Here is a 20,514-nt window from a genome sequence, read left to right as displayed (position 1 = left end):
AATGCCAAAAGTGCATCTTCAGCAAAAGCTAAAGATCTGTATGGCAAGAGCATTTTGTTGTTGTTTAGTCGTTTAGTCGTGTCCGACTCTTCGTGACCCCATGGACCAGAGAACGCCAGGCACTCCTGTCTTCCACTGCCTCCCGCAGTTTGGTCAGACTCATGTTTGTAGCTTTGAGAACACTGTCCAACCATCTCGTCCTCTGTCGTCCCCTTCTCCTTGTGCCCTCCATCTTTCCCAACATCAGGGTCTTTTCCATGGAGTCTTCTCATGAGGTGGCCAAAGTATTGGAGTCCCAGCTTCAGGATCTGTCCTTCCAGTGAGCACTCAGGGCTGATTTCCTTAAGAATGGAGAGGTTTGATCTTCTTGCAGTCCATGGGACTCTCAAGAGTCTCCTCCAGCACCATAATTCAAAAGCATCAATTCTTTGTGGCAAGAGCATATTTATATTTATATTAAAAAAAAACATGCCTTATTGTTGCTGCGGAGCAGGGACGCATATGGCAGCCCATTGGTTTTGTTGGTTTAACCTTTTAACAGATAGCAAAGCAGAAATGCGTTCCAAAGCTCTTTCCACCGCAAGGTACTACAACTCCCAGAAATCATTGCGGCAGCCGGGAGAACGTTGGCCCGGGCGGGTTGAGCGCGCGAGCTTCTCTTGCTGAGATTTCCGGAGCTGCGGGGACCTGGGTTTTGCTGCGATCAGTGTTGCAACCGGCTCTGCAGCGCAAGGCGCGGGATCCAGGAAAGTGGAGGGATCGGGGATCCCAGCTCTCGGTGCATCATCGCTTCCGAGCGCCATGCACAGGTAAAGGCGGATAGGTAGGGGAGCGGATGCAGAGAAATATCAAGGGCGAGCAGATCCCGCCGAAAGCTTAAAGCAGCTTGCGCGCGCTTTTGCCTTTCTTTCCTCCGCTAGGTTCTTCCAGTTAAAGGCTGCAGCCGTCCACACACAGGATAGAGTAGTCCAGCTGCAAAGTGTAAGCCTGTATGCATAGGATCGGGCTACAATTCATTTGCGGATTGCACCATCCCGCCCACACTCTGCTATTTCTGTAAACACGTTAGCTTCTCTAGATTGATAGCATCCATAAACATCCCTGTTTAAAGTCCTGTCATTCTCTGCAGTCTGCAAGTGCACAAAAGCTAGACTGCGTAGAGTGCTACTGGTCACACTTCAGAGCTGTTGCATTGCCACTGAGTGCCAAAGCTTGGTCAGTTTTTTAGAAAACAACAAGAAATGTTTATCTGTACCTAAAGCTTAATGGTTGTGTGGCTGCTCTGTATGCTTTCCTTCTCCCCTTTTCTTACACACCAGTGGAAAATGTGCATATGGGAATCTGCTCAGCAAAATAATAATAATTAGGAACAGATTGTGGGGGACCCTCTAAACCCTAGAAATTAATAAATGGTAGGATTTTAATGATTTGGGATGTGAAAGGAGAAATCTAAACTGCAAAGGAATACCTAAGCTAACTCATGCAAAACAACTTGGCCAAGCTAGGGCCATTGAGAAACAATACAAGGCTATTGAGGGCCATTGGCAATGCAAGAGAACTGCCCTCCCCCCTGTCCTGAGTTGTGAAGGGGGGGTGGAAGGTTGCCAGGGTTACTGTGTGTTTGAGGTGACAGGGAAAAGGGAGCAAGTGGTTCTGGGAAGAAGGCTGGGATCCATGTTGGGCAGGATGGCTGCAGGATGGCTTGGAGAGATGCCTTGGATTGGTCTCCAGGGCTGCACTTCTTTGGGGTACAAGCCTCTCTTGAAATAACCATGCTGTAAGATCTGGACTCCCTCCATGCAGACTGAAGGTATAAATAGGTGAATAAACCATATTTCTTAAAGCTACAACAGTCTCTGCCGTATCTCAATTCTCCAAAGGACCACGAACCCTGGGTGAGTGCCTGGAACCCCATGGGCTCTTGCTACCGCAAGGCACCCGACTTTTGTAACAATACAAAAATACTTTATGTGTGTGTCAGAGGCCTCAGAACACCTGTCTAAGGTGTCTGTGCAGTAGCTGTATGCACAAACCCTTGATTCCATTTCTTCAGGGACTACATGTTATGGGGATCATGCATACATGTATGTTGGTGTGTGCTGTCATATGTTACCTCCTGTGTGAAATGAAATGGATGTTCTCATGCACTCAGGCCTACTGCATAATTGCATGGGATGCTATTTTATACTGAGTCATCCCTTTTAGCCTCTACTGCATGGGTAGGCAACCTAAGGCCGGGGGCCAGATCCAGCCCAATTGCCTTCTAAATCCGGCCTGTGGATGGTCTGGGAACCAGCGTGTTTTTACATGAGTAGAATGTGTCCTTTTATTTAAAATGCACCTCTGGGTTATTTGTGGGACCTGCCTTGTGTTTTTACATGAGCAGAATTGGTGTTTTTATTTAAAATGCCTCTCTGAGTTATTTGTGGGGCATAGGAATTCGTTCATACTTTTTTTCATAATATAGTCCTGCCCCCCCCCCCCAAGGTCTGAGGGACAGTGGACTGGCCCCCTGCTGAAAAAGTTTGCTGACCCCTGCTCTACTGCAACAGACAGCAATTCTCCAAAGTTCTCAAACACAAACTTTTCTCAGTCCTGTGTCCTGAAGTCCCCTTAGCTGGAGATGCCAGGGTTTGAACTCAGAAACATCCAGGGTTAAAGACCATATTGCACCACTAACACATCCCTCCCTCATCCATCTGTGAGTTCTGTCCAGCAACTCAGTCAATGCAAGGGCTGTTCCTGAGACATGTGAAACAAGTCATCAAAAGGCAAAAAGGGTGATTCCCTCCTATTCAAAGCAAGTCCAGCTACAGTGGTACCTCGCAAGACGAATGCCTCGAAAGACGAAAAACTCGCAAGACGAAAGAGTTTTTCGTTTTTTGAGTTGCTTCGCAAGACGGATTTCCCTATGGGCTTGCTTCGCAAGACGAAAACGTCTTGCAAGTTTGCTTCCTTTGTCTTGCAAGCTTGTTTCCTTTTTCTTAAAACCGTGCATTCACTTCGAGGAGCAACTCATAGCACGCGGTGTGGTAGCCCTTTTTGAGGTTTTTGAAGACTTTGGTGATTTTTGAAGCTTTTCCAAAGTCCGTGCTTCGCAAGACGAAAAAACTCGCGGAACGAATTAATTTTGTCTTGCAAGGCACCACTGTATTGACTTGCTAGCTGAATGCCATATTGTGCAGTATTCAATGGGTTTGTTTTTTGGTGTGTTTTTGGTGAGCAGGCAGCCTAACAGTTTTTCAGGCTGTCTAGGACATGTGTAAACGACCTGTCTAGTTTCATACAGTTCTAAAAAATGGATCCCTATTATCTGCTCCCACCACCATCTCGGTCAGTCCCTCTGGTACACCCAGTTTGCACAAGCAGTAAAGTCCTCATTGCCATATTTTGAAGAGCAAAAAAGAGGATGCTATGATGACTCATTTTAAATACCCCTACTATATGTAGGTTATAGAAGCTGTGATATATTGTTGAGGGGGGCAGGAGAAGAGAAGAGGAAAGCAAGTCTTTAGTCATCAGTTATGTCTGTGTCTCATGCCGAAAGAGAAGACATATCCTAGAAAATTACGATTAATTTGACCACCATGGCTGGAACATTTGACCACCATGGCTGGAATGTGTGACCACTAGCCTCCAGGAGAAGACCACATTTCCCTTTCATGCAATTTTAGAAAACTATAATTCCAGAGGATATCTCTATAGCTCCTTTTTCTGCCTGTGTTGACATGTCTGCTGAATTGCAACCATGGCTTGATACTAAGAGTGTGTCAATCTGTGTCTGGGCCTTTTTATTTCTTGCAGGAGACATCTCCAGGAAATTCCAGATTCAGGCAGCAACGTCAGCGCTGGTTTCACATGGGCATGGGATCCCAGCAAGACTTCGGAGCTGCTCTCGGGCATGGGAGTGTCTGTTCTTAAGGATAAGCTAGGCAACGAGAACACCCCCCAGGAACTGCTCATGTGCGTGGGACCACCCGCAAAACGGCAGAAAGTAAAGGAAAAGGAATTTACTATTGCCCGCAGACCTAGGCTGCTTCGAGAGGCAGGAGCAGGTAAAATGCGATAACAACAATACATATTCAAGATATAGCTAATTGGTAATGTTAAAGATTAAATGGATGCAAACCTTGCTAAATAAATAAAAGAAGTTGTTCTCTATTTTGGTAATTGCAATACATCTAATGTTTTAATTATTTAATTATTAAGTATGTGTTTTTATTATTTTTAAAGGAAGATTTTATATTGTTTTATGTCAACTGTTTTAGATTAAGCAGCATATAAATCTTGTTAAATAAATACATTTACAGAGCCCTTGGGTGTGTGTGTGTGTGTGTGTGTGTGTGTGTAAATAGGCTAAGGAGTGTAGGAGAACTTCACAGTTTGTGTGTTTTAACAGTATGAAATGTCTTTATTTTAAAGCTTTTAGCCTTAATAACAGTGTCCCCATTTACATTTTATGTATGTTATCTGTTTTCCCAAACTTCTGCACACAGGAGTCTCTTGGGATTCATTGCCTGATGAACTGCTTCTGGGAATTTTCTCCTATCTGTCCTTGACTGATCTGCTGAAAGTTCCACAGGTTTGCCGGAGGTGGCATCGCCTTTCGTAAGTGCTGGCTGAATACTTAACTCGTATTCTTTATTTTTGAATTTATGCCCCAACTTTCTAATAATAATAATAATAATAATAATAATAATAATACACAAGTCAGTAGAGAGTGACTGACTGGAATTGCTGCTAGCCAGTAGGGAATGCTTGCAGGGGCTGAGACCCAAGAATATCTGTTGAACCGCAAGTTCCCCATCTCTGCTTTAGTGCATGAAAGAGGGCGTGCTCAGTATGCAAACAAAAACTCTAGAACTCAACCAGAATGGGAGAGCAGTGATCTACTTCCATCAGAAGTTTTAAGCAGTGAAGAGGAAGCCAGAGCTTTGCTATCAGAATTAGGCTGCAATCCTTAAACTAGGGAGTGAACCCCAATAGACACAACGAGGCTCAACTTCTGAGTAAATATAAAGAGGATGCAGTTTCAAGAGCTTGCTAATGGCAACACCTGCCGAAGCTTCCAGTTTGTTTTCTAACCACCCCACCATTTTCCTCCTTTAGGATTGACGAGTCACTCTGGCAGACTCTTGACCTCGCAGGAAAGAATCTGCGGCCAGGTGTGATTGGCCATCTGCTGCCATTGGGTATAACTGCCTTCCGTTGTCCAAGGTCCTGTGTTGGCAACCCTATGTTCAAAACAAGCAGGTAATGCTGTTCCAAATCCTCCTTTTCCCCCATTTTCTTGCCTTGTATTCAGGCCTGTGCTACCTACTCTCTTGCAAAATCATCATCATCATCATCTTTTATTTATACCCCGCCCTCCCCAGCCAAGACCGGGCTCAGGGCAGCTAACACCAAATATAAAACAATTGATTGAAATACAACTTAAAAAACAAGATTAAAATACAACATTAAAATGCAGCCTCATTTCAGCAGAAACTCAAAAACTTTTTTGGGGATGAAAACGTCAAGTCTTCACCAAGGCTAACTATCCAGACTGGTCCTACGTGGGCCAGAAAAAAGCCAGGGAAGTCCCCAAGTAGGAGTTCCGTCACAGAAGGAAAAAGGAAAAAAGAAAGAGGGGGAGGGGATCAAGTTAATTCCAAGCCAAAAGCCAGGCAGAACAACTCTGTCTTACAGGCCCTGCGGAAAGAAATCAGATCCTGCAGGGCCCTGGTCTCATGAGACAGAGCGTTCCACCAGGCCAGAGCCAGTGTTGAAAAGGCCCTGGCTCTGGTTGAGGCTAATCTGACTTCCTTAGGGCCCGGGACCACTAGGGTGTTGCTATTTATGGACCTTAAGGTCCTCCGTGGGGCATACTGGGAGAGGTGGTCCCGAAGGTACAAGGGTCCTAGGCTATAATAGCATAAAACCATAATAGTAGTTATATTCTACTACACCGGGAGCCTTAAGAGAGCTTGTCTACATTTTGACACTGAGAACCAGTGTAGCATTTTGTGTTGGATGAGATAGTGACTGGCCCAAGGTCACCAGGGAGCTTCATGGACTGTTTGAATCTCCCTGGCCTTTGTCCCAAACTCTGACTACTGCACTACATTAATTGATGTTTCTAGATTAATGGTATTTCAATATTAATATGCATTAGCTTGTTGGGTGGTTCATTTTGAATCTTTTCATTGTGGACCCCACATTGCTTTATGCAGCAAAATGAGCTAGTGAAGGCCTGAGATCAGGATTCTGTATTCTACCAAGAAGAATACACCACTTCAGATTGAAAAGAGGGTGTGTGTCTTCTTTTTTGATTATATTTTTAAATTGCGTTCTAAAACTCATTTTGCCTTTCCCCATCTCCCTGCTTCTCCCTTTCTTTTGTAGACCTCTTCGGGTACAGCATCTAGACCTGTCGAATTGTACAATAAAAGTTGGAGATCTCCAAAGTATTCTGTGCAGGTGCCAGGAGCTACAGAACCTCAGCTTGGAAGGCCTTGAGCTTTCTGATGATATAATTAAGTGAGTGGGCAAAAAACCAATCTTTTAACCTATTTGCACAAGTAGACCTTACCAAATAAATCTGTGCTCTTGGGATTGCTGCATTTTAGGCACACAAGAGTTAACAGATGAAAGCCCCAAAAACCCAGGAAGCATACAAGAATGTGGACCAAAAAGAAGAAGAAATGTATTTCAAAGATGCTAAAACAATGGAATAGTTTATTGTTGAATGTACCCAACACATTTTGGCAATAATGGCTTATTGTCTCACTTGTGTACAGACTGATCCCAAAATCTGTGTTTCAAAAAATCTTGCAGGGCCAAAACCTTTCAAATTTTTGAAAAACAGGCTAAGCCAAGCTTGGGAAATTGTAGTTAGCTTAAACTATGGTTTGTTTAGGAGTTAGGATCAGAAACCATAGTTTAACCAAGAGTTCCTTTGAGGACATTCCCATCTCTTCCTCATTGTTGTGCCCCAATAATGAAGGAGAGTGGAGAGCATGAGAGCTCAAAGCTCATAGTTCATTACTATAGCACTAAACTGCCTTATGTAGAAATCAACCAGTGTTTGCCTATATCACAGGTGGGCAACTGTTTCTCTGTTGAGCACTACTTTCACTTAGGGATACTCTTTAGAAGGGGAGAAGTCAGAGCCAAAAGTGAATGGGCACCTCTTTCCGCACCCTGTCTTTTCACCTGCTCCTTTCTCTGTACCCAGCAAGCTGCCAGGCCAGAGAAAGATCACACTCACAGATCTGAACTGCCAGCTTGCAGAGGGCTTTGGAAATATTCTGGCTTCAGAACATTGTAAAAAAGGTAAAGGGACCCCTGACCATTAGGTCCAGTCGTGGCCGACTCTGGGGTTGCGGCACTCATCTCGCTTTCTCAAAACTTTATTAGCAAAGCCAACAGGCCACAGCTAGACAAGAATTAAAAATAAAAATAAAAATAGGAATAAAAAGAAGAAAAGAACAGGCAAAAGGGGGTCCGTCAGATGAACAAGTCTGTCACTCAGATGGTGGCCCTCAATTTCACAGCTCTCTCGATGTACCTCGCGACCTTCTCTGTTATCTGACTATCCGTATCAGATAAGAGAAGATACAGTGTAATGTCTGGTGAACGGCCGGGGTTGGAGAGAATAAGTGGAGTAATAATCTCATTCCTTAGGTCTTTGTAAATAGGGCAAGATAGAAGGACATGGGACACTGTTTCCGTGTTACCATCTCCACATGGGCAGAGTCGTTTTTCAAATGGAGTCTTTTGGTAACGACCTTCGAGTACGGCAGAAGGAAGAACATCCCATCTAGCCAATGTAAAGGCACGTCTGTATTTTGGGATGGTTAATTTAGACAAATATGAGGCTGGGGAGTCAAAATGAGAAGGGGGAAAGTAGGTATACCATGGGCACAGTTTCTTTAAGATGGTCAGGTTGTTTTGCCGTTCAATGTCTTTCAGGCGCTGGCCAATTAGACTCTTTGCTTTAATGAGGCCCATTGATAGTAGGGACTGTGAATGCAAACCGCATGTAAGGAGTTTTTGATGCACAGTTTTGAACCACTTGCTTTTGTGAGAATCTTGCATTACTAGAGGCAGTAGACCAGGTGGATTTAGATTAAGACGAAGCCAGTAGTTGAATGTTCTTTGCCAAGTCTGAGTTTCTACAGATGGAAGGCAGGCCTCGAGTCGTAATGCTGCGTTTGGAACACAGGGGGGGACGCCGAATATCTGCCTTAGAAATTTAGACTGAACAGTTTCAAGACTGGAGCAGTGGTTCCCCGTCCAGATTTGTGCCCCATACAGTAACTGCGCCAAAGGTTTTGCTTGAAAAACTTCAAGGGCTGCTGGGATGTATCTGCCCCCCTTTGTGTAAAAGAAGCGGGACAGCATCTTAATACTTTGAGCTGCTTTTTCTTTGGCACATTTTTGATGGACATCCCAGGACCCGGTCGACTGGAACACAATACCCAGATATTTGAAGGCTTTAACCTGTTCAATTGTCTGGTTATCCATCCTCCAGCTGTACTGTCTGTGTTTCCTTGCAAAAACCATAATTTTGGTTTTCTGATAGTTTATTGCCAGTTGCTCTCTCCTACAGTATGCTGAAAATTCACCTATGAGCCTATTTAAGCCTATTCTTGTTCGAGATAGGAGTATCGCATCATCAGCATACAAAAGTACTGATATTGATTTGTCAGCCAGTTTGGGGGCGTGGAAGTCCGGAGATGACAAACAGTTAACCATATCATTGATGTAAAAGTTAAATAGAACTGGGGCCAGGATGCAACCTTGCTTGACCCCCTTGCTGACAGGAACTGGTCCTATAAGATGGCCATTTAACGAAGTTCTTACATGCAGCACCGTGTCTTTATATAGACAGCTGATCAGGAATAATAGTCTTTTGTCTATACTTGATGTGCTCAATTTATCCCAGAGTCTTGCACGTGGAATTGAATCGAAGGCAGCCTTTAGATCGATAAAGGCTGCATATAGCACCCCGCGGGATTTTTTGGCATATTTATCAATTAAATAGGCTAGGGTGAAGCAGTGGTCTATGGTGGATCTGCCTTGCCTGAAACCCGCTTGCTCTTCCGCTAGAATAGCTTCAGTTTCCAGCCAGCTAGTTAGCTTAATATAAAGATGTTTGGCATATAGTTTGCTGGGTATAGGCAGAAGGCTGATTGGTCTATAGCTCGCCGGGTCTGGCGTAGGTCCTTTTTTGTAGATTGGAATAACTATTGCCTCAGTCCAACCATCTGGAAGTAAACCCGTTGAGTCGATCCAAGAAAATAGAGACGCCAGCAGGGGGGCCCACCAGCCAATGTTGGACTTCAGAAGTTCGGCAGGGATGTAATCAATCCCTGGGGCCTTGTTGTTCTTTAATTGTGCGATTAAGTTCTCAACTTCCTTAACAGTTACTGGTGGCCAGTGAGGTAGGTCCTCCAATTGAATACATAATTTGTAATGTTGGGCTTCCTGGTCATAGAACACAGATTGAAAATGGCGCAACCACTCCATTGGTTCCACTGTACAGATGGAATTAGTACGCTCCTGGTCCAGTAGACCAGATATGGTTCGCCAAAAGCAAGTGGTATCTTTCTCGTGTGATGCCTTAACCAAACTGTGCCATGCGGCTCTTTCAGCTTCCAGTTTCTTTCTCCTTAGTAATTGTTTGTAAAACCGTCTCAGATCAATATAAGCATTAAGTAGGGGGGCAGTCCCTGATTTCCTATATCTCTGGTAGGCAGTTCTCATTTGTCTCCTTGTTTGCCTGGACTCCAGGTCAAACCAGCTAGCTCCGTCCTTTGCCCTTTTTGTAGCGGCGCTATGTATCACTGTTGTTAAATGGGATTTCAGTCTTTCCAAAAGTAATTTAAAGCGTTCCATAATCACATCTACTGAATTGCCTGACACAATAGCGGAGCGAATAAGCTTTAACTCCACTGACTGAAGAAGGAGGGTTAGGTTTTCATTCAGTATTGGGGACCATTTGAGTCTTTTGGGAGCAGGTATACCCAAATTTACAGAGGGTATATATTGTGGCTCGGCAATCGAATAGTCAAAAGGCCGACCTGCAAGCTCTAAAATTAGAGGTAGGTGATCACTCAGAGTATTGTGGCCCACTAGGAACTTCCTTACAAAGCTGTGAGCAAATCTTGAGATTAGAATATAATCTATAACGCTTCCCCCAGCCTTGGAGAAATGGGTATATTCCCCGGGGCGATCCCCCTCTATGTTGCCGTTTAATATCAGCAGTTCCCTCCGTCTGGCAGCCTGCACTAAGCAGAGACCTGAAAAATTACTTCTGCTATCTTTGGACAGTCGTGTCGCACCAATATCCGTCAGTTCTTCAGGGTCCATAAATAGGTTGAAGTGAGTGTATAGACTGTTGTCATCTGTTCCTATGCGAGCATTAAAGTCTCCACACACAATAGTCAGGGCAGACGGGTAAGTAGATTCGAGAGGCTCTAAAAACGCCTCTAGCTCAGCCCATATAGCCTTGACCACGGAGTTTTTTTGGCCTGGGGGGATATAAACATTGACCAGCAAAAGAGTAGTTCTCTTGAAGCTAAGTAGAGCGGCTGTTGCTAAAGAATTGCAGCTGGGTAGGGCTGTTAGAGAGTGCGCCAGCTCCGTGGAAATGAAGCAAGCTAGGCCACCACTAGATCTGCCGCCCCTTAGAGATGGAGAGGCAGGCAGGTAGTGGCAGTTATACCCATTGAGAAATATAGGGTCATTCTGCCATGTCTCCTGAAAGAGGATGATGTCAAATTGCTTAAGGTAGCACAAAAATTGTTGAGTGTTTTTCTTGGCGTGCCAACCCGCGATATTCCAAGACAGCACTTTTAGGCCCCGGGCCCTTCGGGGAGCTGGGTCTATGTCACCACCACGTCCAGCAATTCTTTGGTGTCTAAAAAAACACACCCGTTGGCTCTTTTCGAGGATGACTGCTTGGAGAGAGTGTAGTGGTCCTCTCTTCTTGGTGATTTGGGGCTAGATTTTGGAGTTGGGGGGGAAGCTAATTCATTCGGAGACAATTTAAGATAGCTGTGCCAGGAGCTTTGAGATTTCACACCTTGATTTGGTCTTACTTTATTGTACATCACAGGGGGCTCAGATTGTAGTTCCACGTCTACGCATTTAAAGGTGCCTCCCACTGTCTTCTTATCCACTAGACATTTGGGAGATATGGGCTGCACATGAAGGTCCTTCATTGTCTCACCTTGGTCATCCTTTTTTTCTAGTCTGCTTCGAAGTAAATCAAGTCTTTTCAGGATCTCAGTTTGAGCTGGTGGATGCAGTGACCAGAATCGCTTTATCAGCGAGAGTTCTTCCTCCAAAAAGGAGTCCTCACTATCACACGTGGGAGGCCAAATGCCAGTTGGATGTGGAGCTTCCTTTTTATCATTTGATACTGTTTGAAGGAGATGATCCTGCTGGAACTTATGCTTTCTGTTTTGATGGTTTTGGTAGTTGGTTTTTTCCCTTTTGTGAACTTCCATTCCTATGCCCTTGGTCCCCATCAGAGAGGTTAAAGGTGCTCTGTTTTCAAATATTCTTAATAGGACTATTCTTTCTTTTTTGAATAGGTTTTTAGCTCTAAAAATAAGGCTGGCCAGATTATGATCTAAAAAGGTAATCAGTGCTCGTACCGAGCAGTCATCTTGATGTAGATACTCTATAGCGGCTATGTCAGTTGCTTTTACTATCCCCGGTAAAATGCCTCTTATAATGGACAAAAAGTGGTCTATACGGTCCGACCCTGCATAAAATCTAGGCGGTTTAGGGTAATTAGCAAAGACAAGCTTTTGTGGGATTAGGACTAAACTCCATTCTCTTTTGGGCCACAGCATCTGTCGAGCTTGAGAGGAGTGGTTCCCCTCAATAGTTTGGGTCGCCAGCTCACCTCTGTCTACAGATTCTGTGCTGGCCATAAGAGGACTCTGGGGCGGTATAACTGTAGATGGATTAGTTCCTTTGTCCCCGCTCGGTGTTGATTCTTCAAAACTTGGTTTAAATTCTTTTGTGGGTGTATCTACTTTACGTGTTTCTTTGATAGCACTTGAGTTGGATTTGTTTGTTCCACTTGTAGAAAGGGATGGAAGAAGGTTAAAGAGCTTCTGCCAATATTTTTTGCAGGTACGGTGAGTTGTCTTAAGCCGCCTTAGATTTTTTATATTTTTGCTTTTCTTTATCTTAGGCTCAGCTTTTTTCCTCCGGGATTTGCTGGGGAGTGGTGGATCCGAGCTGGCTAGGGGATTTGTATTCTGGACTGAAGCGCTCACATGTTGTTTGAAATTATCCACTAGGGTCAGGAGAAGCCCGTTTGTTATCGCTAAAAATTTTTTGACGTTAAGGAGATCCGTAGAAATCTGGTATATCTGCTCCTGAAGATAATCACCCCGCATTTCTGTTCCGCTGTCGTTGGCTTTCAACCAATGGGTTGAAAGGTTACTTCCAAGTTCCAGCGGTGACAAATAAGGATTAGCATCAGGTGTGTTGGCTGTATTAGCCTTTGTAGCATTCTCTGCTATGGCGAGTTCTTGGGCCAAATTTGTTGGATGGTTTGACCACTTGTTGTTTGTCTGCAAATCCTTTAGCTGTGTTGACCAATCCAACACTGTGAGTGGCAAAGGCATAGCTACATCTAGAATACTCTCGTTCTGAGTTCTCTTACTCGCGTCTTTTTGAGGAAAGTAGCTGGTAATTTTACTTTGTCTCCTTCGACGCTCCATCGGGCTCTGTGGTGAATTAGGCAAGATTCCTTGGTCCTTGTATTTTTTCCTGGTGAGGACCATAGTGGGTATATGGGTATATATGGATATATGGTAGGGGTTGCTTGCTTGACGGTAACTTATCTTTTTGTTCTAAGCTGGAGTAAGCAATAGCAGAAATGCCGATTTGTGGACGTTGCCTCCTAAACCTCTCCAACCTCTCCAACTTGTTAGTTTCTCCAGCAATTTACTTGTTACCAGCAATTTACTTGTTAGTTTCTCCAGCAATTTACATCGGAGCTTGTGAGGTATCAGTTATTTAAAATGTTAGAAAATAGTACTAGTCCTAGGCTTTCATACTATAACTTGTTTCTTTTAGAGTTCAACTAGGACTTTCTCTCTCATTCAACAGCCTCACGGCGTAGCCAGTTAAGTAATTATCGAGTTGAACTTGCCTTGTGTTTCTTGGGGTTGTACCTACTTCAATTCCTCCCTTTTTATCGATAAAAAGCTCGGCGTCCTTCCAGTAGCTGACCTCCCCGTCTGCTAATTACCAGCTTCGTGAAGATAGGGCGGCTGCCGAACCTCTTTTGGATAAAAATAGGCCTTGAGTTTTTCCTTCCCAGTCCCAGTTCTAGGAGGTGTATGGGGAGATGAAAGGGAGAGATTGTTCACTGAGCACAACCCCAGAGTCTGTCAACCTTTCTCAGCAGATCTTGGTCGCTTGCCATGACCCATTTGTCACTGTCTCACTGACTACGGAGGTTAAAAGTAGAGGTAAACGGAGATAAAAAGAGAACTTATCTTTTGTGGACACAACTCCTCTGCTACTCCTCCTCCACTGCTCGGCATACCCAGTCTTCAAGGCGGCGTTTCTAATCAGCAGCAGGCTTTCTCAGCAGAAGGTTTGAATATCCTTGTTAATTGGCCAACAGTAGAGATAGAATGGTTAAAACTTCTAACAGAGGTAGAATAGTTAAAAGTCTAATAAAAACGGTTATAAAAACGGCTATAAAAAGCTATAAAAGGCTATAAAAGGTTTGTAATCCAGGAGGGTTCACGGAGGAGAAGTTGTTACAGCCGCCATCTTGGGCATTATCGCTTTATTGGCCGAGAGAGCTGGCCTACAGCTTCCAGGTCATGTGGCCAGCATGACTAAGCTGCTTCTGGCGAACAAGAGCAGCACACGGAAACGCCGTTTACCTTCCCGCCGGAGCAGTACCTACCGTATTTTTCGCCCTATAGGACGCACTTTTTCCCCTCCAAAAATGAAGGGGAAATGTGTGTGCGTCCTATGGGGCGAATGCAGGCTTTCGCTGAAGCTTGGAGAGCGAGAGGCGTCGGTGCGCACCGACACCTCTCGCTCTCCAGGCTCCAGGAAGCTATCCTCCGGAGGGCGCCCCGTGCTCCCGGCTGCCGCCCGCAAGCCGTGTGTGCCTGGGGGGAACTCCCCCCGGCCGTGCAAGGCTTGCGGGCGGCAGCCTGCAGCGCGGAGCAAGGGGTGCCCTTTGGAGGACGCCCCGTGCTTCGCGCAGGTGTCCGCAAGCCTTGCGCGCCCGGGGGGAACTCCCCCCAGGCGCACACAGCTTGCGGGCGGCTGCCGGGAGCACGGGGCGCCCTCCGGAGGACGCCCCGTGCTTCGCGCAGGTGTCCGCAAGCCTTGCGCGCCCGGGGGAACTCACCCCGGCGCGCAGGGCTTGCGGGCGGCAGCTGGGAGCACGGGGCGCCCTTTGAAGCAGAGCGCCCCGCGCGCCGGACAGACATCCGCAGCATGGGGAGCCCTGCAGGAGTTCCCCGCAGGGCTCCCCACCCTGCGGATAGCAGCCTGCCACCCGGCGCGCGTGGCGCCCTGAAGCAGAGCGCCCCGCGCGCCGGACAGACATCGGCCAGCCCCACAAGCTCGGGGGACAGTGGGGAGGCGCAGCGCCGCCATCCCACTGTTCCCCGACCTGGTTTTGGGGGGGAAATGAAGGAAAATTTTTTTTCCTGTATTTCCCCCAACAAAAAAGTATGTGCGTCCTATGGGACGGAGCGTCCTATGGGACGAAAAATACGGTATTTATCTACTTGCACTTTGACGTACTTTTGAACTGCTAGGTTGGCAGGAGCAGGGACCGAGCAACGGGAGCTCACGATTCGAACCACCAACCTTCTGATCAGAACATTGTAGTTAATGCTTAAAAATGTTTCCATGTGAAGGAGTGCAGTGTGGACATTGGAAGGTATATCATCAGCCTCTTGCAGTTTTCCCTACTGCTCCCGCAGGTGCTGGTGTGGAGACTGGCTTTGTGCACAGGCAGTTTAATGTCTTATTTCTTCTCACCTTTCAGAAATATAGCACACAACCCCTGTTTGGTGCGACTAAACCTGTCTGGATGCTCTGGGTTCTCTGCAGAAGCCTTGGAGACAATGCTGGACAGTTGCCCCAGGTAGTAAAAGTTCATTGACTTATGCAAGAAGCAACAGTAGATTTAGCACTGGCATGATGCAGACAAACTGGATATTGCAGAAACTCTTAACCAAGAAATCTGTTTTCACTCTGCTGTCGTTCTGCTGAGCCATAAAATGAGTGTTAAATAGTTTTGTGTATACAGTGGTACCTCGGGTTAAGTACTTAATTCGTTCCGGAGGCCCGTACTTAACCTGAAACTGTTCATAACCTGAAGCACCACTTTAGCTAATGGGGCCTCCTGCTGCCACCACGCCGCCGGAGCACGATTTCTATTCTCATCCTGAAGCAAAGTTCTTAACCTAAAGCACTATTTCTGGGTTAGCGGAGTCTGTAACCTGAAGCGTATGGAACCTGAAGTGTATGTAACCTGAGGTACCACTGTAGACTGTTCTTGCTTATTTCTGCAAAGTTTTCTGCAAATTTTATTTCTGCAAATTAGTTTTTGCTCGACCTGTTTGTTCCTTTAAAGAAATCAGTTTTATTAAAGGCCTTCAACATATAATACAATATAAACCAAACAAAGCTAACATCTAAAAAGAGCAGAATAATAAAAAGGAAAAGAGGACACCCACCCAACTTGTTTGCTCTGAATAGTCTTTTAAAGTCGACACTTAGTTCTGATTAGGCTTGTTCATTCACTTTCCTGGCAATGAACATTTCATCCACTTATTGGTAGGAACAAATTAGCCCATTTCTCTGTAAGCTTAAGAGCAAATGCAGCTTTAACATCTGGTATTACTGGGGCAAGAGGGATTCTCATTTGCCTTAACAACATGACAGTGTCCTGGAACATAGGAGGCAGCTTTATACATAGCCTGGCAGTTTATCCATCTAGATTAATGCTACCTACACTGACTGGCAGCAGCTGTCCAGAATATCAGACTGGTTTCTCCCCAACCTTCCTTGGAAATGTTGAGGCTTGGTCCTTCTGAAAGCCCACAAGCAGGACAGGAAAGTGATAGCCCTCTCCTTTTGTTTGTAAGCAACAATTTGGAGACATGCTGCCTCTGATCCTATAGGTGAAAAGCCATCCTGAATAATAGCCCTTGACAGCTTTCTCCTCCGTGAATTTGTCTCATGTCCTTTTGAAGCCATCAGATTAGTGGCCATCAACATGTCTTATGACAGTGAATTGTGTACCTTCATTATGTGTGGGGAACACTTTCTATCGATAAACTTTGTTGTATAAACCTGGGTGTGTATTTTTTTAAAAAAAGTTAAGATTTCCATTTATATCACGTTTGGGTTTTTGTTTCTTTCCAGCACCTAGAAAATGGATAGTGAAGTTGTGTCCCTCCAGTCTTTTTCTAGATTACAATTTTCACCATCCCTGACCATTGGCATTGCTGGCTGGGCCTGATGGGAGTTGGGAGTCCAGAACATCTATCTGGAAGGCCACAGATCCCCCCACCATAATAAACAAATAATAAATGAACATGTGTCTTGAAAGTAATGTTTTCTCAACTTGTACACAGGTTGGAAGAGCTGAACTTGGCCTGGTGTGACTTCACAGTTGATCACGTGAAAGCAGCAGTCAGCCACATTTCTCCAACGGTAACACAGCTGAACCTGAGTGGATACAGACAGAATCTACTGATGCCAGGTGAGAGGCCAGTTTCGGCTTGAAACCAGCTTGCTCGAGTAACCTACCATCCACACTTGGAAGCCAGCCGTGTGAATAACTCTAGTCTTCTATTACAGTAAATTTTGGGAATGAAGCAAACTTGTAAGAAGAAATGTTTTAAGATAATATGAAATGTATGCCTACAGCTGCAGAAACAAGAGTATCGAAATGCGTAACTTTAAGACATTTTTATCTCTAGGCAAAAACTGTACTGCCTGTTGATGTGTGATGACCAGATTGCATTTGACTTTTCATTTCAGATATCAAAACATTAACTGAGAGGTGTTCCAGTCTAGTCCATTTAGATTTAAGGTAAGAATTTGAGTGTTAACAACACACACACACACACACACACACACACACACACACACACACAGCCCCATAGTTGTGTCTCTGAAGTCCTGTGCTAAGGAATAAATCAAGGTCATCAACACAAGGATTCCTGCTAGTGCAATGGGACTTTCCTGTGCCCTCCCCTGATTTGCTCCAGAGGGCTGGGGGAACCCATAGAACAAATTTATGGGTTATGCAGTCCGCAGAGGGGGAGAATGTTCCACTGTGCAAAAGTAGAAACCATTGCACCAACAGAATGTTTACATAGCGCTACTTTCGGTGCAGCCCAGTAGTACTACAGTCGTACCTTGGATCTCGAACACCTTGCAGCTCAAACGTTTTGGTTCCTGGACGCCGCAAACCCAGAAGTGAGTGCTCCAGTTTGCGAACTTTTTTGGAAGCCCAACGTCCGACGCGGCTTCTGATTGAGTGCAGGAAGCTCCTGCAGCCAATTGGAAGCTACACCTTGGTTGTCGAACATTTTTGGAAGTCGAATGGGCTTCCGGAACAGATTCCATTTGACAACCAAGGTACGACTGTATTTTGAGTCAAATCATGTACCAAGTCTGAGTAGTAGAACAGGCTAAGGGCTGCATGGACTTGGGGTTCAACCCACAATGGTCTGTATGTCAAAGTGGGTGTGCACATTTAAAATAACATTCTGTTTTGAAAGTGACAGATCGGGGGGGTTCACAAAAACCTTTCAGCTCTCCAGATTTACAGCAGGGGACTCATGGGGAGTGATAAGTAAAAACCTGTTTTCCCTCAAATTTTCTTTTTTTAAAAAAAGGAATAGACAGATTTGTGAGGCCACAAAAAAACACTTTGGCATTGCAGGAGGGGAAGGGAAGCAAATGCCTGCAGGTTCCTGTGTGAGATTGGGAGGGGTGGCCAACACAACTGTTTCTAAGCAGGCAGTGAGTGCCAGTCTTGCTGCTCAAAGCAACTGTGGACCCTCTCTTCTCCAAAGGAAATCTCCTATTTCCATCATCTCCCCAAAATCTGCATGAGAGCATACACAGCATGAGGAACTTTTAAATGGGGATTATTTTGGACATAGGAAGTGTCTTCTTGTGATGCCCACTTGCTCCAAGCCACCTTTTAAATGGATGAGAGGTTGCCCTTTAGTGATATCGAGTGCCCTCCATAAAACGTCAGCTCCCATAGACCTCCCTTCTTCCAAGCAGTCTCCATAAATTCAGTTTCTGTACAGTACTTGGGATAACTGGAAACTAGTCTGCAAAACTATGATTGTGCTAAATATGTTCCTTTATTCTTCTTCTAGCCTGCCAAGCTTATATATGCAGAGGCTGGAGTTCTTAAATCAGTTGCTGTTTTTTATTACAGTGACAGTGTTATGTTGAAGCCGGATTGCTTTCAGTATTTCCACCATCTGGCATCTCTTGAACACCTGGGTCTTAGTCGATGCTATCAGATACCTCCTGCAGCCCTACTGTGAGTAATCTTAACTACTTCAAGTCAATAAAAGCAGAAGGTGTTATTCAACTAAATTTTACTTTGAGTATACCCAGTGAAAATAGACTGCTCCATCCTTTCATGCAAGCCATATCTGCTCCCCGCTTCCCACAATATTTGCGCTTTCTCTTCGTGCTAGCTTATCAGGGACATCTCACCATTGAAAGGGCTGCTCGTCACCTTAAATCTTTGCTGCCAACGTTTATTTCCTAGCCTGTTGCACCACACCTTTTCCTGAGTTGTTTTATATCTTAAATCTGAGTAGATATGTATAAGACTGTGTTATTAAGGAACATGTAACAAGTTAATAAAAGGGTGTCCATAGGCCTGTTAGGAGTGCATAAGTGTGTTCTGCCATTATTTAGCATAGTGGGACCCAGTTCTCGTTGGCATGCTGTCCTCCAAATTTCCACTTCGTTAGCAAAGCCCAAGCCACAAGGTACATATTCATTGGTTTGCATGCCTAGTAATGTTGTTCGACAGATGGATGTTGGAGTTTCTGTAGCTTTGCTAACCTGTGAACCGCCTCCTGTTATGTGGCAACCAGAAATCTCGGTTTCTGCCTAAGGGGCTTGTTCATTTTAAGAGGGGAGGAGAATGAATATTCACCTCTCAGTAACATATATATTAACCAAGCTGGTTACAAGGAATGGGGATGCTGCAGAGCAGGGTGGGTTTGGGGTATCTTGCCATCCTCCTGTCTTTTCTTTGTTTTTGGCAGAGTATGACATGTGCTGCTGTACCCTTAATCCAACCCCCAAGATCACAAACTCCAGAAACACTGCAAAGCATTTGCTTGGGCAAGAACCCCCTTCTCATGCAACCTATTCTGTCATCTGGTAGTAAAATGGACCTTAGGCAAGGATGGTTAGGGGCACAGCCTTTGCTGTACGGCTCATGCTGCCACTGTATTTCAGATCTAACGAATTGCATTATCCAGTTCCCTGTGGTTCTGTTCACTTAACTTTCCTTTTTTTGTTGTTATAGTGAACTTGGTGACATAGCCACACTCAAAACACTCCAGGTTTTTGGAATAGTGACTGCCAGCTCCCTTCAACTCTTGAAGGCAACACTTCCTCGCCTAAAGATCAACGTCTCCCATTTTACACCTATTGCAAGGCCCACCGTTGGCTGTAAAAGGAACGAACAGATTTGGGGGATCCAATGCAGACTGAGCTTGAAAAGTCCAGTTGGTTTTTAAAATGGCTTGAAAGACATTTTTAGCTACTACCACGAGCTGTGATGCATCCTCAAAGGACGGTTGAGTTCATAGGTTGTGTTTTAATCTTGTTTTATTTTGTGACACGTGCTGCAGTTCACAACTTTCTAAATGGACTTAAATCAGTTTGTGTGCAAGCGCTGTCAATCATACTTCTGCTGAACTGTATTAAAAACCTGCTAATTATGTACAAATAGTTGACATTAAGCGACATGAACCCCATGCATTTCGAAACACTATTGAAAAGCAAGCTAAGTGTGATTTTTAAATATTAAAATGCTCAAAAATTTTATATACTGTTTCAGCTCTATAGCTAAACTACTCCTGTGGCAATCTTATCAATGGTCTCACACACAACTGCACTCTTGTAAGAAGGTGGCTTCAAGTTCTTGAAACTACCATTTTCAGAGGTTCTCCCCTCTTTTCTGGTTGAGATGATATATTGATCTGAGCTAGAGAATATTTGGAGGGAGTGGGGGGTAGTCTGTAGTTCTAACTGGCACTACCATTTCTTACTGTGTTCAACCTTTTTCTCTGTGTGGAAAGTTAACTGAAGCCAACTTTGAAGGAGAACTGTGCACAGAATCCCAATATAGTCTTAGGTGAAAGAATAGCAGGCTCTGTTAAATAAAATAAAATGGAAAGTAATGATGGAAGGCCTTTAAAACCATGTGAGATGAAACTTTACTGGCAATAATCT

At 44.7% G+C, this 20,514-nt stretch overlaps 1 protein-coding gene across 2 annotated transcripts; it reads left to right on the top strand.

Annotated features, from left to right (window-relative positions):
* Positions 1 to 591: 591 nt before the first annotated feature.
* On the top strand, positions 592 to 20,511 carry SKP2 (S-phase kinase associated protein 2). Of its 2 annotated transcripts, none has more exons than XM_079995018.1 (10): positions 592 to 809; positions 3,805 to 4,055; positions 4,500 to 4,608; positions 5,110 to 5,253; positions 6,385 to 6,519; positions 15,041 to 15,139; positions 16,638 to 16,765; positions 17,047 to 17,098; positions 18,467 to 18,574; positions 19,583 to 20,511. In XM_079995018.1, exons 1-10 carry the CDS (start codon positions 802 to 804, stop codon positions 19,794 to 19,796), a joined length of 1,248 nt encoding a protein of 415 aa, XP_079851144.1. In that variant the 5' UTR covers positions 592 to 801; the 3' UTR covers positions 19,797 to 20,511. The 2 variants fall into 2 exon arrangements, with proteins under 2 accessions (XP_079851144.1, XP_079851143.1); XM_079995017.1 differs by having other exon boundaries at positions 595 to 809; positions 4,497 to 4,608.
* Positions 20,512 to 20,514: the final 3 nt, after the last annotated feature.

This window comes from Podarcis cretensis (assembly GCF_951804945.1).
Source record: "Podarcis cretensis genome assembly, chromosome: 11".
In the NCBI taxonomy this organism is placed as follows: Eukaryota; Metazoa; Chordata; class Lepidosauria; order Squamata; family Lacertidae; genus Podarcis; species Podarcis cretensis.
This window is presented reverse-complemented; position numbering and strand designations above follow the sequence as displayed.

Bases quoted from the DNA above. Each gene is read 5' to 3' on its own strand.
- SKP2 (XM_079995017.1), top strand. The intron at 4,056-4,496 runs GTAAAATGCGAT...TTCTGCACACAG, and splicing joins GCTTCGAGAGGCAGGAGCAG to GAGTCTCTTGGGATTCATTG. The intron at 5,254-6,384 runs GTAATGCTGTTC...TTTCTTTTGTAG, and splicing joins CCTATGTTCAAAACAAGCAG to ACCTCTTCGGGTACAGCATC.